The sequence below is a fragment of the Cimex lectularius genome, unplaced genomic scaffold, assembly GCF_000648675.2.
Source record: "Cimex lectularius strain Harlan isolate CLEC.00 unplaced genomic scaffold, Clec_2.1 scaffold224, whole genome shotgun sequence".
NCBI lineage: Eukaryota > Metazoa > Arthropoda > Insecta > Hemiptera > Cimicidae > Cimex > Cimex lectularius.
Window position 1 is genome coordinate 428,271 of NW_019392750.1, and position 13,143 is coordinate 441,413.

Sequence of the window (13,143 nt, forward strand, 5' to 3'; positions counted from 1 at the left end):
ATAAATAAAGCTACACAATCCAAGTAAAATGAAGTGCTCTGTGACTGCCTGGGTGATTTGACAAGAAAGGGGGGTGAATCTACCAATCCCAAAAATGAGAATTAAAAAATATCCTAGGGAAGTCAAAATAAATAAATAAACAGAAAGATAAATGCAACAAGTTTAATTAAATCAAAAAACAGGAAAATTATCTATTTAATCTTATAGAATTGTGATATAGTTTCGTGCCTTTCTGTACCAGTTAACATCTCGGGAATGCCTATTGGCACTCGGCACCTCCTCACTCAGTCCTGCGATAAGCTTGGCCTGGATGGGAGTTGCTTCCGTCTCCGGCTGAAACACTGCCCCTTGGGTAGGGGGTGACTGCTCGAAGCTATTATTAATGCATTATATTCTTTCAGTGTTTACCAAGAATTTTTTTAAATTAGAAAAATTGCGCCAGAGTCCATTTAAGCAAGTGGTGCATTTCCTTATGGTGCCCTACACAGAAGCCTTTTCACTTACAATTTCACTTCAGGTTTAGAATGTTTATCAATAACTAGTGTAGTATTTAAAGTTAAATTTTATAACTAATTATATTTATAAAAAATGGTGGTTGATTTATCATTTTTAACTTGTGTTTGTGCTGAAATTAATTATGTAGATTTTTTTTCCACAAACAGGATGGAGTTTTTCATATAATTTTATCATGGTGAAAAGACCTTTTCACTGTTGTTACACATGAAATCTATTAGAAATAGCTGACGTGTATTTTACAATAAATCCCGTAATTTAAATTTCTTCTGTAATATTTGTATCATTACGTTGTCCAAAGTTTCATGATACTACTTTGCGATTGAATAGCTGCACTTTCATTATATATTTACTTTAAACATCAGATTTTGTTTGAAAATTTATTGCCATGAAATTATGTGTTCTTTTATTTAATTTTTTATGTTTTAATACAAAATTATGCGCAAATCTTTTTGAAATCAAATTGGCAATGCTAGTCTGTTTCTCTCACATCACTTTTTGGTTAAAATTGAGCAATAATTACAGTTTTAGTTTTTACAGATTTGCTAGTATTTTCGAGTCAAATTAGTTTTTATTATGGTTGGTACAAGTGTAGTAATATGTTTTTACCTTATTTTGTTTATCAGTTTTGGTGTTATGACCCATCAAACTTCACTTTACCTTTTTTTATAATAAAAATATTGATGCCTTTAGATTTTTTGTTTGTTTGTTTTGTTATAGGAATATGTAAAAAGTAGTGCAATTCTATAACCTATCCAAAATGTAGTAACATAAAAAAAAGAAAATTGAACTCGCTTATATAAAAAAAGAACAATTTACCTTCTGCTGGATATAAAAGATGTTATGTCTAATTCTTCACAAGACTGAACATAAATTGCTAAAATATGTTTTGCTCTGTTCTTTCTTTATTATATAATTGAAATTTTAAAAGTTAAGACTGAAATTAACGATAAAACAACAGTTTTTAACATTAAAAAAAAGGTTTCTTGTTGCATTGGTTTTTGGTTTGTAATCCACTTTCTTTTTTATGAAGACTAAATTTATAAAATAAATTTTAAGTTATCTTTACATTCCCTCCACTATATTAATTAATTGATTTATATATATATTTTTTTATATCTAGGTATTTGAATTTTGTTTTACATTACATTTGATTGTAAATATACTGTTATATATACATTATATAACATTATATATATTATACATATATATGTGTATGTATTACATTATTTTTAAATTTCAATATTCTTTAAATTTGTATATAGTCTATTTCTTTGAATTTGTCAAAAAAATCTTTAATATTATGTATTTAGTTAGGGATGTTTGCTGGATCAGCAACTGAAGGTGAACCATATTTATTTCTTCAAAGTTGTTTCTTTTTTTGGCTTTTTATTATATTTTATTAAAGGTAATGAAAATGGTGAGGTAACTTGTTTTTACAGTTGTGAGCTCAAGAACATTATTTAAAGCCTGTCATAAATAGCACATACTGATGAAGAGTACGGCAAGGTTTTGATTTCTTTTGTTTCGGTTGCTATTAACAAAGTTTTTAGCAAAGAGGCATCTAGTCAGATACAAAAAGACAAAATAAGTCAACAAATTTTTCTAAATTAACTAACATTATAAACAATTTACTTATAATAACTTATCTAACAAAATTTACATATTCTTCTATAACGTGTACAACAGTTATATCTTTATTTTATCATCCACTTTTTTTTTGCCATAAGTATCATCAATGTGATTATTTTACTTTAAACCATTTTAAGATGGTATTCATATATTCAGTTTTGGTTTATCAGTGTGTAATACATATGAATGTGTTTGTTATATATTCTTTTGTTTTATTTCCTTTACATTATATATTCTTTTGTTTTATTTTCTTCACCATGTTTGGGTTTAATTTCTGATGAAATATGGAAGGAAATTCCTGATGAAAAGTTGAAGTTGAAGAAAGGTTGTATTACTTAACCAAATAAATGTTATACATTAATATTGTTTTTATTTATTTTATTTTATTTTATTTTTTTAATTGAAAAGCAGCTTTCCTTCAGAGTGTTTACCATTTTATTAACACGCGATAATGACTTGTGAGCATTTGATCAAAATTTGTACAAGATATTGAATACCTCTTTGATCCTCAATTAGGTTAGTTATATAGTATGTGTAAAGGCTAAAGGAGGAATATCAAGTACTCCACGACACATATTTGAGTGAATGGTGCGCGTAAATAGTTTAGAAAATATTTAAGGAAGAGTGAGAGTGAGTGTGTTTGGGGCTGAAATTACCTATGTTAACAGCACCTTATGCCTACTTTTGGTGATGGAACTAATAAGACTCCAGGAACTGACCCTGTACTGCCAACAATAATAGTGAGGATTGGAAGGATGTAATAAAAAATATGATCTTAAGCAAGTGGCAGCATCAGTGGGTCAGATAGGTAGAGAAGCTCGTACTTGTCAAGAGCATGGCTGATGGGTGGCCCTCGGAGGATCTAAATTGTACAAGAGGGACTATCCCCACCCAGTTAAGATCATGCAAGGCTGCACACATGTATGCTTAATGAGCCAAAGCCCGTGTATGGTCTGGCATGTAAAGAAAGTTGCTCGTTGTGCCTGCCATTTAATGGAAGGGTGTCATTCCTTGGCTCGATATAAGGAGAGTGTATGCCACATGATATGAGAATTGTGCTTGAGCTCAGCAGTTAGTATTTGGGTCCTCTGTTCTTTTTTCTGGAGGATATGGCTGTTTTATTGTATACAGGGTGAGTCATTTTTTGACGTACCATTGGAAAATCAACGTGGGTGCGTTTAAATCTGACTAGGCTTATTTCCTTTGATTAATACGTTAATAAAAGAAAGTGAGTCAATTTTCGGTGCACCATAGGAAAATCATCGTTGGTACGTCTATTATGACTCGGCACATTTTATTTTGTTAGTCTCGTACCAAAAAATAGGCGAGTCACTTTTCAACGCATTCGTCACAAAAAAGTAGTTTTAGTAGGTTGGAAGGAAAATAAACAAAACCAATATTATTAAAACATTATTCAAACACAATGTAAAAATTAAACAAAAAATTCTTCACAAATTAATTTGATTGTTTAAGAGTATTGACATATTTTTCGTTTGTTTCTTTATTGAAATTGAATGTGTTTATTAGTGTGTGAGAGGCCAATGGTGTAATATTGAGCACCCATAAACCTTCAATTAGATTAATCTAAACAGCTATTTGAGTGAACGGTATGTAAATAGGAAAGCAGGTATTGAAGAATGAATGAGAATGTGAGTGTATTTAGATTTAAAAACTGCATTCATTAGGGCTGATATGACCTAGCGGTTGAGTCCCTCAAGGTTAACTTTAGCAGTAGAACTGATAAGACTCCAGGAACTGGCTGTAATCAAATCTTGATCGAGTTTGGGCCATTATTAAATTTTTTGTATGATGGAAGTAATACTATACTTAAATTAGTAGCCATGTTAGTTTGTCCTTTTTTTTAAGTCACAACCAGAAAAGTTGGAATAGAAATGGAGAAGTGATGGATATAAATAACCACCAGGAGACAGAGCACACATAAAGGTTAAGGCCAAATGTACCCAAGAATATATGAATCCTAAATAGAGCAGCAGTAAATTATCAAATTTACTTGACTTCTCATTTCTGTATCATTCCAAATTTTTCCATTCTGTAAACGAATTTATTATCGATAACACCATAGAATGCACATTAATAGATTTATAAAACTTTTTAATTTTAAATAATTCTTATTTCTTTTAAGCTGGGCGCACACTAGATCGATAGGGTGGCGCGGCGCGGAGCCGAACTTGGAGAAGTTGCCAGACTTCTGGAAACCGGCTCCGCGCCGCGCCTTCCTACCGGCTTAGTGTGCGCTGGGGCGTCGGAAATCGTTGAGTTCGGGTATATTCGGCTGCCCTCGGACGCCATATTTGTAAAGACGAAGCCAACGTGTTGCTTTGTTTACCCTGCTTTTTGGAATAGTAGTTGCATTGTTTCAGGATAAGTTTGAAAACAAGATCATTTACATAAAATAATGATGATATTCTCCAAACGTAAGGCGTTTGGTGTTTATTTCATGTACCCATGCTTGTCGTTTCCATTTTTGCCTTTCTTTCTCCTCTTCCAACTGAGCGACCAGAAAAATAATTCCTCGACACTACTATTATTATGAATATAATTATTGTCACGGGGGACTCCTGCAAATGCAAAATCACCACTAAACCGCAACGCTAGTCAGATGGAGGGGGAAAATACTACCAACGCGGCCGAGAGCTGGTTCCTACATAGTGTGCGGACTGCGGACCTTCACAGTTACGACCCGCGCCGCGCCGACCCACCGACTAGTATGCGCCCTGCTTTAGAATAACATGTTCTAGCGGGGATGTAAAATGGAAAAAATAGGATTTTCAAAATCAATTCTTTTTCACATAATGCCATCCTAAAGAGGAAATTACTATAAATCTTCAAATGAACTACAGGGGCTACATTATATTTAGGCTTAAAGTTATTAACTATTGAATTTTCCGTACTAAGAGCACTGTCGAATAGGTGACCCTCGGAGGATCTGGCGAAAAGAGGTGTTCATTCCAGCCAACTACTCAAATCTGATCGGATCGTACCTTGCTGACAGGTACTTCCGAATTAAGTAAGAAGCCTATTCGGAACTCAAACCGATATTCATGCTGGAATGCCATAAGGCGGTGTACTCGTAAATTGTAACTTCGATTACAAATCGAGATCAAAAAGAATTAAACAAATGTGTCGTCCACTCTCAATTACTTATTCGCCAGCTGGACCCCGAGTCCTTTTTTTGTTTTTCGTCTCCGTGGAAATTTGAATAAATAAACAAAATTAAAAATGAATAAAATTCTCTCCGGCGTAAACATACCGCCCACCAAATTTCAATAGAAATTTCACCAAGAGGAAAGAGACGTTGTAGGGTGGAAGAACAGGATTGGAAAGATTCAGAGTTCAAGGAGTAGAGGAGATAGACAAGTAACCGGACGCGTACATTCCCCTGAGGGCGTTTTTATGCTCACAACTCGTACACCCCATCCTTGCCCGGGTACTGCTCAATGATGCTTCCGACAGGCCATGATAACGGATGTACTTGTACGTCCCGCATAACAACAAGCGTTCCAAGAGCCATGTTGTCGGTCTGCCGTTGCTGCGGAGTAGTCAGATACTCCAGACGCCATTTTTTCCAGATATCTTCCACGCACTTTTGCAGGAATTGCCATCGAGTTAGCATTTGTGGCGCGCGATCCGTCCAATCAATCATATTGTGGCAATGATACTAGGGCGTCGCCGACTAAAAATGTCCAGGTGTCAACATAGAATAATCGTCGGGATCGGATGAAATCGAGTAGAGAGGGCGTGAGTTTAGAATTGATTCAGTCTTGATAGCCACGGTGCACAACTCCTCAAAAGTTAATGGTTGATGATCCAGGACCCGCGTGAGGTGATATTTCAGTGACTTTACCGCCGCCTCCCATAATCCTCCAAAGTGATGGGCAGACGGCGGTATGAAGCTCCATTCGATGCTCCGCTTCACCACGTTCATCTGGACGTCGATTTCTTGTCTCGTATTCTCGGAGGCCCACCAGACATAAAGTTCGGTCAGCTGATGTTTAGCTCCGACGAAATTTTTCGCGTTGTCGGACATCATCTTGCCGGGGAGCCCTCATCTAGCAACAAATCGGTCCAAGCATGCGAGAAATGCCGAGTCGATAACTGCGAGACCACCTCAATATGCACTGCCTTAGTTCCGAGACAAACAAACAAGCAAATATAGGCTTTTCCCAGAGCAGCTTTGCGTCGTAGAGATTCCCGTATCTGGAATGGACCGGCGAAATCTACTCCCGTATTCAGAAATGCTGTACCTTGTTCAAAACGTGAGAGGCGCACTCGATCCAATTCTCAGACGGTGGCAGCGAATGCAGCGGCGGACACGAAATCGGACTAGCCGTCGCGCGTTGGGAACCCAGGATCTTTACCTCAGCAACGCGAGTACTAGTTAAGGCCCAGCGTGAGCGTGGACCCTACGGAGATGGTCAATCTACAGCGTCGAGAGGTGGGATTTGTTAGTCAGTAGTATCGGATGCTTCATTTCTTCGCTCACGGGTGCATTAGCTAAGCGCCACCCTGAGAATGCCCAGAGAATCCACAAAAGGATTTAGAGATTTTTTCGAAAGTGATACTGCTGCACGGATCTCGTCAATACGTGATGGGTTTCGTTGGTTTCTCTTAGTGTCAAGATGCCGGAGTTCCGTTGCTCTGTTTCAGCTCGCAAGTTTGTAGGCAACGACTCTAAGCATCCGCGAGTACGATGAAAATCGCTCCAGTAAGGTCTCAATCGTACCTACCTCGTTGGCAGTCAACATAATGGTTTGAGGCTTGACTTCCGGTAAGTCAGGTCCGCCTTCCAGCCAAGTGTTCAGATCCCACTCTTCTTTCGGTTGCTTCATCCAATCTGGACCTATCCACCACGACATCTGACTTGTAAGAATACCCGGATCTGTTCCGAGCGACGCCAATCTGCCGCATTGTCCTCAGATCGTACGTGAAACCACCAGTCGAGCGATGAGTTAGTTCTCCAATATCTTCACGACTCTATTGGCCACGAATGTCCCTAAGCGATGCAGGGAATACTGAAGCTATGCCAGAACAGTGGATGAATTGGTGAGTAGAATGATTTCATCTACTATTATATCTTCGAAGAAGGCAGCAAGAGCATTCACCAGCAGCAATGCGGCGCAGAGTTCCAGTCGTGGGTTGGTAAGAAGCTTCATCGGAGCCAAGCGGGTTTTTGCAAACAGCAGGTTCGTAGTGGTGTCCTTACGGGGGCATCAACGCGAAGGTACAAGACTGCCGCATATCCCAAAGACGAAGTGTCAGCAAATCCGATAATGGCAGTATGTGTACGATTCGTTGAAACTATGCATCGCGGCATATATATGGAACTCAAGGTTGGCAGTTCCTTGCAAAATTGTGTCCACTCTACACCAACCTGTCCCGGAACCTGCTCATCCCAACCTACCTCGTGTTCCCAGAAGTTCTATAATATCCTTTTTGCTTTGAATATTATTGGTGCCATGAGTACAAGGGGATCGTACATCCTCGCAATGGTCGACATGATTCTTCTTTCCGTCAGTACGGGTTCTCTCGTTTGGATTCGGTAAGACAGGCAATCGTTCTTCGGTTCCCACTGCATTCCCAAAACCTTAACAGTCGTATCCTCTAGTTGGAGGAACAGACAGGGGAATCCACAGAGCTAGCCCTGGATGATCTGTGTAAATGTGTAAATAACCAAGTCCATAAACGACAAGGAGATAGCTGTTACACTTTTTATACACGTAGAGGGTGCTTTAAACAATGCAACCACAGCCTCTCTATATAGAGCAATCAAAAACACTGGAATCTCGTAAAAGATATGCCAATGGGTGGAAGAAGGCCTAATGAAGAGGATAATCACATCCACCATGGGCGGTGCGACCATCTAAGACAGCCAGGAAATGCCCACAAGGGGGGGGGTTTCTCTCACCTCTACGGTTGAGGACGCTGGTAGATGAACTCCAAATACTGACTCAAGAAAGATTGTATTGTCTAGGCTATACGGACGAGCTTGCGTCAGTAGTAAAGGTCCGCCATGCAGACAACAATGTATTCCAAGTCTAAACGGTACTCCGATCCCATTTTCCAAGGAGGCCAAATATCTAGGGATCACACTAGACCAGAGGCTCACATGGGATACACATTTAACTAAAACCACTCAGAGAGACAAAATTGACTGGAGGAGATGCAGAAGTTTCTGCGCCAATAACTGAGGATTAATCCCCAAAATGACTCTGTGTCTATACACCAGCGTCTTAAGACCAGTGTTGACATATGGGTCACTGGTGTCGTGGACCAAGACTCTGCAGGTCAAAGCAATCAGATTATTAGGTAGCACCCAAAGAGGAGCTTGTCTCAGTGTCACTGGAGCCATGAGCACAACGCCAACTGCGACCCTGGAGGTGTTGTTAAACCTCCCACCACTTCATATTTTAATCCAAGGAGAAGCCAGAGCAGCAACCCACAGGCTCATAAATGCACAACCATCTGCAAGGAAAGGCCATGTAAATAAAAAATGGAAAGTGAGGGAGGGGATACAGGCAGATGCCATATTAGGCATGCCAATCGATGCCATTACTCCAAAATACAATTTTACTAAAAAATGCAAGGTACTGATACGAGAACGGGAAGAATGGGCCAAAGGAACACCGCTAAGGTAAATTCCTACTGGAACACGGACGGCTCCAAAACCGACAAGGGCACGGGACCTGGAGTCTTCGGGATGAATCCAAAGACTGAAGTGATGGTAAACCTAGGTAAATATGCTAGTTTTTCAGTCTAAAATCATAGCATTGAACACTGCGCCAGGGAAATAAAAAGGCATTCCCGGAAGATAGCCATCTTCTCTGACAGTCAGGCAGCACTAAGGCCCTAGCCTAATGTGAGGTGAAGACAAAGAGCGTTTGGAACTGCATGTACGACCTATGGAAGACGGTGACACAAATGACCTGACCTTGGCATAGGTCCTTGGTCACTCGGAGCATAGAGACAACAAAAAGTTGAACATATTGGCCAAAAAGGGAAAGAACATGGACTCTCTAGGTCTTGAACCGTACTGTAGGTTAGCATCGTGCCACAAAAGAGGATACATCTTAAAATGGATTATTAATGAACTCAAAACCTGGTGGAACAATACCACAGTCATGAGGCACTCGAAGAGATTCATAGAAGGGCCATCCGCAAAACCTACAAATGAGTTAATGGAAGGCAACCGTAACCGGACCAAGATTCTTGTTGGACTCCTGGCAGGGCACTGCCACTTAACAAAGCACCGGATAGGAGTACAGACAGAACAAACATTCTGCAGATACTGCCAGGAAGAAGAGGAGACCGCAGAACACATTTTATGTGTCTGTGAAGGACTATGTACGTGCAGGTTCTTGCGACCAGGACAGGAAAAACCATAAGCAAGATCCTACACTTAGGAGCCGCTGGCAAGTCTATGGAGGTTGATTAACAACCAGAAGCTGGCCAGGGAGTTATAAAAAAACAGTGGAGCACAATAAATCTTCTCAGGTAGAGGTGCAGAAGGCCTTGTGGCCCTCTCTTGTATCCCTATCCCTATCCCTACACCATTGTTTTAATGTGCCCCCACAAAAAAATCTAAGGGTATTAGAGATGGTTAGGGATGGTTGGGGGGGTGTTAGATCTGGAGATCTCGCTGGCCACTCGATGAAACCTCGTCTTCCTTGCCACTGACTATGACTATATTGACTATGCTTCTCATTACTTTATTTATAAATTTTTGTACGATTTGGCGGTTGGCCTTGCTGGCACGCCCCAGAGCTGGATGTCGTACGTCCACATAGAGTTCAGTACCTGTTGAAACAGTAAAATCTTACTTTCAATGGGCAAAGGAGAGCATCTGCCCATTAACCAGTACATTTTCCGGAATTTTATGGTGAAATCTTCACTCTTTTTTTACGTGCGTCTAATATCATACCAAAGTACTTTGCCTCGTTGGCGTAAAACCAGGAACACACTTACCCGATGCTACGCCATGCGACGCTACCCAATGCTACCCGACGCCTTGCCACGTTTTGGTGTGGTGGGCACATTTATCCTACCCAAGCACACATCGCGTACAGTCAACAGCGAGAGAGTGCTCTCAACACGACACGCAAGAATGGCACACTTACACAGAAGACAAACACTTTGAGCCCTGAAGATGATCTCAATAAAGATCGAAACGTTGGCACGGTAAAGAAAATGTTTTTCTGAAACCTATCACACCAGACCGCATCTCACGATTTCTGAATAATTAGTTTTAAATAAAGTTAATCCTAACCATCATAATTAAACAATGTTTATAAAAACCTACGAATTTTTGATCTCGTTTAATTTGGTTTACATTAAAATAACATGTTGTAATTAATATAACGACAAAATTACATGTAATTTTGTACATGTAATTCAAACTAAGTAGTTTGAAATAAAGTACAAAAAATATGAGTGTCCTGTTCTGATGCTACCCGACGGAAATGGTGTAATTTTACGAGTAAAACTATGAAATAAATTGTCAATTAAATTTTATGAGCAAAACCGTGTAATAAATTGTTCCAATTTTAGTATATGTACCGCCGAAGCGAGTACAATAAATTGTTAGTTAAATTCATTATACCAAAAAATCGTATTCCGGCGTTTTGATTAATTTTCTACCAAACCATTAAAATTAATTTTTAAAATAAAATGTACTGATTTTTTTTATTCAGCTTTATTCTCCACTTTTTTGTTCATTTATAAATTTGGAAAATCGAGTTGTTGCGAGTCTATTGATCATTGCTTTCTACAACCTTAAAAAAAAGTTGCTGAGCCCTGGGGACGTACCGTACGTTTGAAAAAAATTTTGGTCTTCATATTCTACGTACAAAATTATATAAAGACCAGTCCTATTTTTTTAAAAATTATTTCAAACAAAAGAAATAAAAAGGGGGTAGATTAAATAATCACCAGGTATACATGTACCATCAAGAGTTCGCAGCCTGATCTTCCACCCGATTCGAAAGGAAAAAGTCTCACGATACCAAAGTGCGTGGGAATCGTTTTGTTTATCCGTTTCTCCTGTATATATTTTTTTTCTTTGAAGTTTTTTCGTTGGGTATGATGATCTTCGCCGGCAAAGAGTAAATAGGTGGGAAAGGGCACTTAGTAATAAAGGAACGGCGATAATGGCAATAAGGATTATATGTGTGGCCTGAAAGAGGATTTGGGTGGTGGTTTGAGGTCGGGCACCAATACGGTAAGAGGGCGCTTTATTCAGCCTGCCTTTACATCCCAGCGGCTCCTCTTTTATCCTTTTAATAAGTGCCACGTTTTTAAGTAAGGCCCCGACAACCTTTTTCTGGAGTAACAACAAAGGTAAAACAGGTTTTCTTCTCCCAGGAATGAAAAAGTCGGATTTCGATTTCAGTACAGAACTGGTGACGCACCTAGCAAATCCAAGTTCGTATGTCCTCCAACAAGTAAAAATTTATATAAATAAATTACAAACTAGAAGTCAGAGCCATATTGGAAAGAACAGACGCAATTTTATAATTTCCAGATATGATGATTTATGCCATCCTCAATGGCTTCTCTGTGACAGTACGATGATTTCTAAAAAAAGACATGAAGAACGTACGAAAGCTCATGAATATTTTTTTGGTAAATAAATTTATTATTGAGAGGTTTTTGTGTATAATTTGCAGCAATATTACATACCATTATCAAATTTGTTTTTCTTCTTTCTAGATTGTGACAGATGGGGTTTGCTTGGCATTGTTAAAACTGTTTTTTATATAAAATATTTGATCATTTATGTATCATTGTTTTGATGTGATAACACATTAGATAGCAGGATTTTATTAAATGATATTACATACTTACAAAATTACGAAAACCAAAATAAGTTTGCAAAAAAGTAAGTCAAAAAAATCCGATTCATTTTCCGCACCCTTTACGAATTTTCATAGCAATAAAAACATAAAACTTTTTTGGCTAGATTCGCCGATGGTAATTTTTGTCTAAATCTCTGATACCCATTGTTCAACTTAAAAATGCATAACTCTTCTGAAACTTATGCAGATTCAACGTTGTTACATGGGTTTTAAAGCTGATTTTCTTAGTTTTAGAATGTTTTAGCCATATTTAGATTTTGTACAACTATAAGCGAGGAATTATTTTTTCTTCTTTTTATTTTGTTGGTAGTTTATACACATTTGTACCTATTAGAAATGTGATCACAGTACGTTTTTTCACACGATCACAGCATGAACATTACTCCCAGCGCTGCACCCGGAGGACACATGCCGTGAGAAACCAGCCAATGTTGACACTCAGTATGAGAAATCCCAGGAGGTCTCGAGGCCATCGTCGATTAATCGGAAACGGGCACAGATCAGTTTTTTGGCACAAGGAATGTTGAGATCGTTGAGATTAGTGACCTAGTAACGAGCTTTGACCATTTGTCTGAGGACTTTTGATTGGAAGGATTGGATGAGCTGTATGTTGGATGGTTTGGCAGATATAAGCACGGCAGTACAAGATTAGTTTAGTTTTGACAGTCAAATCAGATTTTGGTCCTAGAAGTCTTCGTAGTTGTATTGTGTAGTGAAAGTTGTGATTTCATGTCAGTCCGCTGTCTAGGTGTAGTTCTAAGTATTTGACATGAACGGAAATAGTTATCTTTTTGTCGTTGATGTACAGTGGAAGGCAAGTATGTTTTTCCATTTTCATTTGGTACATTTTTCTTTCAGTCTTGTTCCCACTTTTTGCCCTTGTCTTTGATAAGGTCAAGGCGTTGTTGGATGTTGGAGGTAGCTTGAATAGGATTCAAATTAGAGGAAAAAATTGAGGTATCGTCCGCGTAGGAGGTGGTGATAGTGTTGGGGTGTGTAAGTACGATAGGTAATGAGAAGTGTGTCGGATACGTTTAAGTTTATAAGTATGCCTGGGTGCCAGATCCTATTAAAAGCCTGTGTTACGTTTAGGAAAGCACCCAAACAACACTCATGGTATCTAGAG

General features: G+C 38.6%; 1 protein-coding gene across 1 annotated transcript; it reads right to left on the bottom strand.

Moving 5' to 3' along the window:
• Window positions 1-5,839: 5,839 nt before the first annotated feature.
• Window positions 5,840-6,196, bottom strand: LOC106668886. Its single transcript, XM_014398040.1, has one exon. The coding sequence runs from the start codon at window positions 6,194-6,196 to the stop codon at window positions 5,840-5,842; it is 357 nt and encodes a 118-aa protein (XP_014253526.1).
• Window positions 6,197-13,143: the final 6,947 nt, after the last annotated feature.